General features: G+C 67.2%; 2 protein-coding genes across 4 annotated transcripts in view; both read right to left on the bottom strand.

Moving 5' to 3' along the window:
• Window positions 1-6: 6 nt before the first annotated feature.
• TAGLN (transgelin) overlaps window positions 7-10,795 on the bottom strand; it is a 158,220-nt gene continuing 147,431 nt past the window's right edge. The window contains exons 1-5 of one of the 2 annotated variants that reach the window (XM_057384862.1): window positions 3,140-3,252; window positions 1,382-1,580; window positions 669-846; window positions 486-588; window positions 7-285 (exon numbers count right to left, since the gene is read on the bottom strand). In XM_057384862.1, the coding sequence (XP_057240845.1) occupies window positions 144-285; window positions 486-588; window positions 669-846; window positions 1,382-1,561 (603 nt within the window). In that variant the 5' untranslated portion in view covers window positions 1,562-1,580; window positions 3,140-3,252 and the 3' untranslated portion in view covers window positions 7-143. Of the gene's footprint in view, window positions 286-485; window positions 589-668; window positions 847-1,381; window positions 1,581-3,139; window positions 3,253-10,795 lie in introns of those variants that run through there. The other variant, XM_057384863.1, reaches the window with a different exon arrangement.
• Window positions 3,869-10,789, bottom strand: SIDT2 (SID1 transmembrane family member 2). Of its 2 annotated transcripts, XM_057384849.1 has the most exons (27): window positions 10,555-10,789; window positions 10,250-10,371; window positions 9,791-9,952; window positions 9,645-9,690; window positions 9,451-9,552; window positions 9,290-9,373; window positions 8,922-9,033; window positions 8,778-8,843; window positions 8,584-8,677; window positions 8,422-8,477; window positions 7,971-8,042; window positions 7,809-7,883; window positions 7,554-7,616; window positions 7,044-7,165; window positions 6,892-6,965; window positions 6,734-6,800; window positions 6,524-6,597; window positions 6,283-6,406; window positions 6,076-6,193; window positions 5,866-6,002; window positions 5,681-5,789; window positions 5,526-5,602; window positions 5,376-5,422; window positions 5,009-5,114; window positions 4,811-4,921; window positions 4,617-4,730; window positions 3,869-4,524 (listed from the first exon to the last, which is right to left on the bottom strand). In XM_057384849.1, exons 1-27 carry the CDS (start codon window positions 10,753-10,755, stop codon window positions 4,462-4,464), a joined length of 2,598 nt encoding a protein of 865 aa, XP_057240832.1. In that variant the 5' UTR covers window positions 10,756-10,789; the 3' UTR covers window positions 3,869-4,461. The 2 variants fall into 2 exon arrangements, with proteins under 2 accessions (XP_057240832.1, XP_057240833.1); XM_057384850.1 differs by lacking the exon at window positions 7,554-7,616.

Genomic DNA, 10,795 nt, shown 5'->3' with positions numbered 1-10,795 from the left:
GGGCTGCGGCGGGACGCGTGCGGCCGCCGTGCGGCGGGGCCATGGGGCTGGCGGAATGGCTGGATGCTCCTCAATAAATACCAATGGACTGGCGAGCGGAGAACGCGGTCCCGGCTGGGCAGGGCTGGGGGCGGCGGGGGTGCCTAGCTGATGATCTGCCGGGGCCGGCCGTAGCTCATCCCCGCCTGTGACGCTCCCTTGTTGGTGCCCATCTGTAGCCCGATGATGTTCTTGCCCTCCTTCAGCTGGCTCTCGGTGAACTCCCGCTTGTGCTCCTGCGCTTTCCTGCGGGGCACGGGGACACACCGTGGGGTACCCGCACTGCCGGGCTGCCCAGGAGCGCTCCCCGACCCCGGGAATGCCCCAGCCGCCTCCCTCCCCAGCCCAAAGCTCGGCTTTCATGCGCTCCGGGGCGCTTCCAGCCAGATCAGAGCAGCTGCAGGACGAGAGGGTCCCCACGCCCAGCTCTGCGCACCCCCACTTACTTCATGAACCAGTTGGGGTCCCCGTGGTAGTTGCCATCGTTCTTGGTGACCGCCAGGCTCCCCAGGGCCATCAGCGTCCTCTGCACCGCTGCCATGTCCTTGGCTGCCGAGGGAAGAGGGGCGTGAGGACGGGCAGGGCACAGCACGGCATCCCCGGAACCCCCAACCCCGTCCCTCCCGCACCTTCGAACAGATCCACGGTCTGGAACATGTCTGTCTTGGTCACTCCGTAGTCCTCGGCCGCCTTCAGGAACTGGGCGATCTGCTCCATCTGCTTGAACACCATGGTGGGCGGCGCGTCGGGGATCTTGACGGGCTTGGAGCCGTCGGGGTAGAGGCTGTTCACCAGCCTGCTGAGCACCTGCGCGGAGGGGAGCCTGGGTTCGCTGCTGTGCCCTCGGAGCTCCCCTGTGCTGCCCTCCGAGCTCCCTGTGCTGCCCTCGGAGCTCCCTGCTCTGCCCTCGGAGCTCCCTGCTTTGCCCTCGGAGCTCCCTGTGCTGCCCTCGGAGCTCCTTGTGCTGCCCTCGGAGCTCCCTGCTCTGCCCTCGGAGCTCCCTGCGCTGCCCTCGGAGCTCCCTGTGCTGCCCTCGGAGCTCCCTGCTCTGCCCTCGGAGCTCCCTGCTCTGCCCTCGGAGCTCCCTGTGCTGCCCTCGGAGCTCCCTGTGCTGCCCTCGGAGCTCCCTACTCTGCCCTCGGAGCTCCCTACTCTGCCCTCGGAGCTCCCTGTGCTGCCTTCAGAGCTCTCTGCTCTGCCCTCGGAGCTCCCTGCTCTGCCCTCGGAGCTCCCTGCTCTGCCCTCAGAGCTCCCTACTCTGCCCTCGGAGCTCCCTGCTCTGCCCTCGGAGCTCCCTGCTCTGCCCTCGGGGCTTCCCCTGCCCACCCCCGGCCCCACTTACGATTCCGTTCTTCAGCCACACTTGGAAGCCCAGGCGGCCCCGCTCCGGGCGTCCCACGGCGGCCCCGCACTGCGCCACGATCCACTCCACCAGCCGGTCCTCCAGCTCGTCATCGTACTTCTTCTCGATCTTGGACTGCACGTCCCTGCTCATGCCGTAGGCTGGGCCTTTGTTTGCCATGGCTGCGGTGCTGGGAGACCTGGTGTCACGACAGGGACTGTCAGGCCACTGTCCCCTATCCAGACAGTCCACAGCCACCATCGTGTCATCTGCCTGCCACTCTGCTGCAGTGGTGACGAGCCCCTCTCCTGGCTCTTCGCTCACCAGGTCACAGCCTTCACCTCCATCCAGATGAGTTTGATGGAAAATTCACCATCGTGCCCTCCAAAATGTGCCCAGACAGACAGTCACTGTCCTGGCAGCGTTGCCTCATCCCCAGCTCAGGCTGTRCACAGGAGCAGCCTCATCCCTGTCCCTTGGCTGGCATGGATGTCCCTGGTGTGACCATGCCAGGACCCGGGTGGCAGGGTGACCACACCAAGGCTGGCTGGCTGCAGCACGGTTCGGTGGCCWTGGCACGGCAGGGTGGCCATGCCATGCAGGGCAGGGTGGCCGCGGGGTGGCYTTGGCACRGCAGGGTGGCCATGCCAYGCWGGGCAGGGTGGCCGYGGGGTGGCYWTGGCACRGCAGGGTGGCCATGCCATGCAGGGCAGGGTGGCCGTGGGGTGGCYTTGGCACGGCAGGTCCGGGTGCCGGGGAGGAGCGCGGGTGAGGCGGGAGCAGCGGGAGCCGTGCCCGTGCCCTWGTAAGGACATGCTGCGGGCAGTGATGGCAGGTAGCAGGGCCCCACRGTGCCAGGGAGGATGCCAGGGAAGATGCCAGAAGGGAGAGGCTCCGGGAGTGGCAGCCAAGCCTTCGGTGGAGCTGGMATCGCTCCTCCCTGCCTGGATCCCTGCTTGGCGTGAATCCTCCGAGTGTCTCCAGGAGCCGTGGGGATGTCCCACGCCCACACCCAGGCTCCAGYGGGCTCATCCTGACCCCTGGGCACCCCAGGATGAGCTGAGACCGGCACAGCTCAGTGCAGAAGAGGGCACTGACCCCTCCTGCTCCCAGCAGTGCAGGGGTGCCCCATGACCCCGCGATTTTTGGGGTGATGCCTCATGAGCCCTACGAGCAGCCTGTTCCCAGCCCCCGAGCACTGCTGGCCACATCCAGCGATGCCACAGCCAACCCCACTCCGTGCCCTGCTCTGACCTGGCACGGAGGGGTCACACAAAGACCCCCGTGTGGCTCCCTGGGCCACACAGCATTTCCCGTCATCGGCCCCCGGACCCGCCAGCCCCGTGCCCGTCCCCGTCACAGCCCAGCACGGGCAAAAACGGGGCTGGGGGCTGGAGCTGACCCTCCATCGCTGCCCTGAGCCTGGAGCTGACCCTCCATCGCTGCCCTGAGCCCCTCCGGCTCCGGAGGAACGCGGTGCTGAGGGGCAGGAGCGGGACAGGAGCCCGGCAGTGACCCCAGCCCGAGCCTGACCCTCCTCCGGAGAGCAGCGGTGCGCTCCGAGGAGCAGCATCCCCATCCCGCGGAGCCGCATCCCACCCGGAGGAGCAGAATCKCCGTCACCCACGGAGCAGATCGCTGTCCCGGCAGCGGCTTCGCTGTCCCAGGCACGGGGAGCAGCACCCCCAACCCGGGGGGATGGCGTTCCCACCCGGGGGACCCTCCCCGCCGCCCCCACCCCCCCGCGGCGGGACTTACAAGCTGCTGCGGACGGAGCGAGGGCGATGCTCGGCGAGGGACCAGCGCACTGCCCCGCGGGGACCCCGACCTGGCGCTAAAAGGCGGCCGGCGGGACGGTGATGTCAGCGGGGCGCGGAGCCCGCCCCCACAAACCCTCCCTTCCCGGGGCGCCCGGCCCCGCAGCGCTCCGTGACTCCATCCCAGGCACCATATTTGGGGAAAGACTCCGAAAAGCAGCGACGAAAGCCCCGTGCTCGAGCATTCCCCGCGTTCCTCCGCCCCAGCGCGGCCGGGGCCGGGGCGGAACCGGGCCGGGGGCTGATGGAGTAAATCCTTTTATAGCCAGGCGGCAGCGCCGAGGGCTCCTGCCCTGACTTCATGGCTGGTTTTCCCGTGCGCTCACCGCATCCCCACCGCGGGGATGCTGCGGGGGCTCGGGTGACACCGGGGCGGGCACCCAGCCCTGGGTATCCTGCAGCATCCCGCAGCATTCCGGGATTCCCTCGGCCCCGCGGGCACCAGCGGGAGCGGCTCAGGGCACAGCGGGGCAGCGGCAGCCCTGGCACCGCGCTGTGATGATGCCACAGGGGGCCCAGCCCGCAGGGAACAGAGCTGCCCGTCAAGTGGGACCACCCTGGGCATCCCTGCCCACCCCCGTGCCCCACAGGCCACCCCAAACTCCCCACAGGCGCTCTCCAGAGCCCGGCTGGCACGGTGGCACCTGCCCCAGGGAGCCCTGGCAGGAGGCAGCAGGCACAGGCAAAGTGCAGACACTTTAATGCGAGTCCCTTCCCAGCAGATCCACGCGTGGGCAGCGTGGCACCTCGATGGGGGCGGCGATGGGGCCACTGCGACCACCTGGGACTCTGAGACACGAGAGGGGCCTTGCTGGCCACCGCCACCACCGTGCTGGCCCCACGCACCCCCAGCTCCCACCCATCCGACTCAGGCACTGAAGAGAGACCCACACCCACGTGCTCAGGGGTCAYGGGGCAGCTGGCATGGCACTGACCCCAATCCCCACACCGTGCCCACGGGCACACAGACACGGAGCAGCAGCAGCACCTTTTCCAGTGTCACTTGCCACCGAGGACGAACACCCCAGTGGCACCCCAATCCCGTTTTTGGCTATGATGGGCCCAGGGATGGGCACAAAGTGCCTGGAGAGACCCGGCTGATGGGGAGGAGACAAACCAGGACCCCCGGGCTGTGTGGGGAGGGGGACGGAGTGGCTGGCAGGACCTGCAGCGCAGACATCCCTCCCCAGGGGTGGGTGCCCCCTCCCGGGGCTGCAGCCGGGCGTTTGGCACAGTCCCAGGGCAGCGGGTGGCCGCAGGCTCCTAGAAGACGTAAATCTTGTCCCGCTGGACACAGTCCAGGTCATCGTCCAGCGTCAGCAGCACCTGCAGAGCGATGGGGGKGAGTGAGGGGAGAGGGCACTGCTGGGCTGGCAACTGGGGACAGMGGGCACCGTGCCCCTGGAGCCAGCACCCACCAGGAAGGAGCCGAACATGGCGATGGAGGAGAGGAAATGCCAGATGTCGTGGTCGTCAAAGAAGTCGAGCAGGATGCAGTCACGGTTGTGCTCCCGGGACTCGGCCGGCGTTTTCTGCCGGGCACAGGGCCAGCGTCACTGCCTGCCCGTGGCCACCCTGCCCACCCCGCTGCCTGTGCCACCCTCCTGCTCACCTGCCASGTGCTGAGCCCCTGGAAGAAGAAGAAGAGGGCAAAGCCCCAGACCACGGAGGTGCTGATGATGCAGAGCAGGGGGATGAGCTTGATGCGCTCGCCGCTGCGGAGCTGTGGGAAGAGCCGGGGTCACCGTGTGGGCAGGAGCTGGCAGCAGTGCCCAGCTGGGCCCGTGGGGGCCGGGGGCTCGGCTCCCACCTTCATGATGATGTAGAAGGCGAAGTAGAGGAGGAGGTTGCAGATGCCAATGGCCAGCAGGTAGGAGGCGAAGTCATTGGGGCGGACGATGAGGCCGTAGGCAGCGCTGGGGGGGCAGGGACAGGCAGCGGGGTCAGGGGGTCACCCTGCCATGCCCAMTGTCCCCAGAGCATGTCAGGCAGCACAGGGGGACTCTGGGGTGCCACAACTGCCGGGCTCACAGGTGCCACGAGCTGTCTGTGCCCAGTGCAGACCCCGCAGAGGGACGGCAGTGCCGTGGGAACGGGGTGGGGGCAGATCAGGGATGGGGAGCAGCAGGATGGGGAGCAGCCGGCTGGGATCTGGCACTGCCCAGCTCTGCACTCACAGTGACCAGTTGATGATGTTTCCCATGACCAGGAGCACCATTCGGTCCTGTAAAGGATGAGGGGGCCGTGAGGGGCGGCAGGCAGCAGCTCTGGGGGGSTGTTGGGCAGGGAGGGTCTCCACAGAGCCGGGGCCGGGTGCCAGCACTCACCACGTACATGGGCCCGCTGCACTGCCGCACGCAGTCCGTGTAYAGCACGTGCAGGATCCTGCGCAGGATTCCCGAGTCTGTGGGGACACGGGAGGTGACCCCGGGGCCACCACACACAGCCCCCTCCCCACCTCGCTGACGGTGCCCCCTCTCACCCAGCTTCCAGCGCCCCATGTAGTACAGCTGGGTGCTCAGCAGCAGCGTGGCCACGATGTGGATGATGGAGAAGACGATCCAAAATGCYGTGTTCCCCTTCCCAAAGACCTGCGGGGCGAGTGGGGAGCGGGCAGTGAGCTGTGGGGGCAGCCAGCCCCCCTCCCTCGGTGCCCACCACACTCACCACTCCCACCACGGAGAAGAAGATGACCAGGGCCAGGCAGGCGTAGGCGCTGTAGGCGCTGGCGTTGATGTCCGGGTGACGCTTCTGGTAGAGCTTCAGCATGCAGAGCCCAGCGATCATGTACATGAAGGAGGTGTCTGAGGGCACACAGCCGTGAGAGGGATGTGGGTGGGCACGCTGTGGACGGTGGGGGGCCAGGGGGGCACTCACCGAACTGGAAGTTGGTGTAGTTGGGGCAGACGTGGTAGCAGGCGCTGAGCAGCCCCTCCATCATGAGCGCGGTGCCCATGGCGTAGAAGAGCCCGAAGTGCTTGGGGATGCCACACTCCTGCGGGGCAGAGGGCAGGGAGGGAGGGGGGTCCTGGGGCTCTGAGCCCCCCAGGCAGCTCCAGCCCCCCGGGCAGCCCAGTCCCTCACCAGGGCGTGGGCGTCGTTGCGCAGGAGCGCGCGGTTGTAGTTGATCTCGCGCTGCAGGATGATCAGCAGGAACAGCAAACCCAGCAGCACGTAGCCCAGGTTGCTGAGGATGTTGTTGAAGGCGCTGCGAGGGGCCAGGCCGGCTGTGGGTGCTGTGGACCCCCACCCCTCCCCAGGGCCCCGCTGCAGCCCAGTCCCGGGCACAGGGGACCCCAAACCCCCTCCACCGACCCCCACCCACCTGAGGTTCCCCAGCGGGTGGGCGCACAAGAAGTTGTAGTAGCAGATGTCCTGGTTCCCGGTGACATTCACCACCTGCAGGAGGCACGGGCGGGGTGAGGGACAAAGGGGACCCCCAGGGATGTCCCCATCATGCTGGGGAGCAGGGTTTGGGACCTCAGCCCCCACAGCTCCCAGGAGCACCCCGTGCTGCTGCCCTGGCCCCACTCACCGTCTGGTAGGTGATGACGAGCTGGACCACAGGGAGGGCGTAGAACACGGCGATGGTGGCGATGTTCCTGGGACAGGGTGGGGTGTCAGGGGGTCCCTGCTGTGCACCTCGAGCTGGGACACGCCTTGGTGCCCCCCTCCCCAGTGCCTCCCACTCACCAGAAGTAGATCTGGTACTTTTTCCGCAGCACCCGCTTGTCCTTGCGCGCCAGGTCGGCCACGCACAGGTATTGCTGCAGGGAGAGGGGGGTCAGGGCTGGCCTGGCCAGGGGGGCACAGCTGGCGAGGCCAGGGGACGGGCAGGGACACACCTTGGTGCGGATGACATTCTTGTCATAGTCGATGTCAGCCAGCGTGTCGTAGTCATCCTCCTCGACGGAGCTGAGCGAGTCCATGCGCGGCCGGCCGGCCACATTGTCCAGTGACCGCTCCCCTGTGGCCGAGCCAGGACTGTCAGCAGAGCCCCCGAGCCAGCCCACCCCAGTGCCCACCCCGCAGAACCCCAATCACCCCCAATTAACCACTGGGCTGCCTCCTCGCCAACTCACCCTGGGGACAGGCTTTGGTTCCCTGCAGCCCTGCCCGGGCACAGGGGGTGGCTGTGCCCACGAGGACAGGCATTGTCCCGTGCCTGTCCCCCATGGCTCTGCCACGCTGGGGACCACGGGGAGCCAGGTGGGCAATGTCCTGCCCTGCAGCCCCTCAGGTGCTGCCCTTGCTCTAAGGGAGGGGAGTGGGAGCACTCTGTGCCCTGAGCACGAGCTCGGGGCTGGGCAGATTTGGCCCTGATTGGCCCCACCCTGCCCGGGGGCAGCATGTACCCATGGCAATGCTCAGCGGCCTCATCAGGGTGGAGGGCGTGCGCCGCTTGAACTGCTCCTGCCCTTCAAAGGAAAGCCAGAGTTACTGGGGTGGGGCTCCCTGGGGCGTGGCAGCGATGGAGACCCCGCTGGGGGCTGCGTGGAGGGGCCRGCAGCCCCAGGACCCTTCCCAGAGATGGACAGGGACAGTGCCAGGGTGTCACCGGGCATGACACTCCACAGGGCTGCGGCCACACGGATCACCCCATGACTCACCCACGAAAGTGTAGGAGACTTCTGCCGAGCCCAGGCTGTCTGTGATGCCCTCGGTGCTGCTGGAGGAGCCGTTCCCTGCAAGGACAAGGACAGGGACAGGCAGAAGGTGGGCACGGTCCATGGGCAGGGGGTGAGGGACAGGGGACAGCAYGTGGCACTCACCAAAGGAGCCGTAGCCGTAGCTGTCGTAGGGGCCATGGTTCAGGAAGGAGTCGGGGATGCCACGCGAGTGCCCTGYGGGACAGGAGGGTCCCTGTCACTCTCGGTGACCCCCTGTCCCAGCAGGGCACAGAGCAGCTCCCAGCACCCTGCCCTGGCACGGGGCGAGCTCAGAGCCAAGAACGGAGCTGGCACCTACCCAGGAGYGACGCTGGGATTCCCCGGAAAGCCACGGGAAGAAAGAGACAGACCTGGTGAGATGCAAAGCCCCAGCACAGCCCTGGCAGCCCCACAGCAGAGAAGTCTGGGACCTCCCTGTCCCCGACACCGGGATTTGTCCCCAGGGGCTCATGGGGACAGTGGGGAACTCCTRCAGAGGCAGAGGCTTTGCCACAGGCTCAGAAGGGCAGAATAACCAAGCATTGCCCAGGCAGACCCCTCCGTGAATCCTCACCTGTGTCCAGGCTGGGGGAATCCATGGCTGCCAGGAGCCCCTTCCTCTTGTGCTGCCTGCCAGGGGAAGAGGCTGTCAGCCCATTTGTGCCACTGCCAGGGGACACAGCCTGAGGGGACCCACCAGGACGGTGCCCAGGGCTCAGCCACACCCAGAACTCACCGGCAGCTCTCCCAGCAGGCGATGAGCAGCGTCAGGATGTAGAAGGAGAGGAAGATGCCGAGGCAGAAGAGCACACTGCGCACGTAGGCCTCGGCTGTGCAGAGCCAGGACAAGCCCTCAGCGGGGGTGGCACCTTGGGGGACCTGCCAAGGGTCCCTGCAGAGCCCAACACCCCCCAGCCCCTCCCAACTCACAGGTTATGGCGGGTGACACCATCACCTCCAGCATCTTCTGCCGGTTGTGCTGATCCACGGGTTCATCTGGAACAGGGCAGGGACGGGGCTCAGCACCCTGCCCTGTCCCCAGCTCGTCCCCACACWCAGCCCATGGCAGCAAACCTGGAGAGGCATCCTTGGAGAGGGGGTAGTAGGGCAGAGCCCCCCCGCACGCCTCGTCCTCCGTCTTCACCACCACCACCACGTAGAAGCTRTGGCTGGGGAAATCCTTCTTCTGCAGCAAGAGATGGGGGTCAGCAGAGCCATCCCAGGGACATCCTCTGTGGGTTCTGGAGCGGCTCGGCCCCATGGCACCACCCTGTGCCCCATAGCATCACCCTGTGCCCCATGGCATCACTCTATACCCCCATGGCATCACCCTGTGCCCCATGGCATCACCCTGTGCCCCATGGCACCGCCCTGTGCCCCATGGCATCACTCTATACCCCCATGGCACCGCCCTGTGCCCCATGGCACCGCCCTGTGCCCACCTGCACCGTGATAGCTGCCTTCTTCGTCATGGTCTGATACATCCCGATGAACGCCACGTTGTTGTCCAGGTCGTAGACGGGGCACTGTGGGGCAGAGGGCCCGTCAGCCCCGCCGGGCACCACGGGACACGCAGAGAGCAGAGCCCACTGCCCACACCTACCAGGATGTCCTGGATGGAGATGACAGAGCAGGGGAAGGCCATGGCCGAGGTCACCTTCACGATCACCGAGTCCACTCCTTCGGGGAACTCATACTTGAAGTACTGCGGGGAGAAAGGGCCATTGCTGCCACAGTGCCCACATTCCCCTCGTGGGTGCAGACCCCGTCCCGTGCCACACCACCCCAGTGCCTCACCTGCGGCTGGGCGGCCGTGGCATTGAAGCTGAACCTTTCATTAGTCCTGCAGAGAAAGGTGATGGGTGGTGAGGGGAGCCCACAGCCCTCACAGCACCCCCAGGCAGCGCTCAGGGAGGGGGACGAGCGCGTGGGGCTCCCCTCACCGCAGCACGAAGTTCTCCACACGGGTCACCCGCAGCTGGTAGGAAGTGTTGAGGGAGAGAGTGGAGACATCCACGTAGAAGTGCTGGGTCTCCACCTCGGCCTTGGTCTGCGGCTGGCACAGCGTGCGGCTCACCTCCTGGTACGCGTATTTCCGCTGGTACCTGCGCAGGGAGAGCCCTGGGTGCCCTGTGTGCCCACCGACCCTGCCCCGGGACCCCTGCACGGGGAATCTCCTGGGTGCCCTGTGTGCCCACCGACCCTGCCCCGGGACCTCTGCACTGGGAATCCCTGACTGGGGAATTCCTTTTTGGGGACCCCTGCACTGGGAATTCCTGCTTGGGGAACCCTGCACTGGGAACCCCTGCATGGGGAATGCCTATTTGGGGAATCCCTGCYTGGGGAGCCTCTGCTTGGGGACCCGTGCTTGGAGAGCCCCTTCGTGCCCGTCTGGTACTCACAGGCCCCGGAGGATGAGCGGCACCTGGAAGGAGACCACCGCCTCCTTCTGCCTCACCACGAACAGGACGGGCCGCTCCTTGAGGTCCGAGAGGACGTTGACGGACACCCGCACACCCTCGGTCTGGGGGGACAGGGCCAGGTGAGGCGTTGGCCGGGCAGATCGAACCGCGGCGGTTCCAAGCGAGGGCTGGACTTTGCTCAGCCGCCGTGGCAGTGCTGCCGTGCCCCGCGCACCCCGCAGCCCCGGCACCCCTGGAAACCACAGCCCGCGGGGGACACGGCGGTGGCGACCACCCCGGCTCACCCTGTTCCTCCGGACGCTGTGGTTGAAGGCGTAGATGTTGAGCAGGTTGGCGTCCACCCAGTCGATGTAGGTGGTGTTGAAGAGCGCTTCCTTCTCCTGCACCTTGCGGTCGCCGCGGGGCTGGGGCCGGACGGGTGGCGGGGCCAGCAGCGCTCCGGCCAGCAGCACCCAGGCCAGCACGGCCGCCCCGGTGCCCGGCATCCCGCCAGCATCCCCGGCCAAGGTCCGCGGGGCGGGACGG

The sequence above is a fragment of the Malurus melanocephalus genome, unplaced genomic scaffold (assembly GCF_030028575.1).
Source record: "Malurus melanocephalus ecotype Western Australia unplaced genomic scaffold, MMel_1.1 scaffold_751, whole genome shotgun sequence".
In the NCBI taxonomy this organism is placed as follows: domain Eukaryota; kingdom Metazoa; phylum Chordata; class Aves; order Passeriformes; family Maluridae; genus Malurus; species Malurus melanocephalus.
Note: the sequence above shows the minus strand (reverse complement) of the source record. Positions and strands in the feature narration are given on the sequence as shown.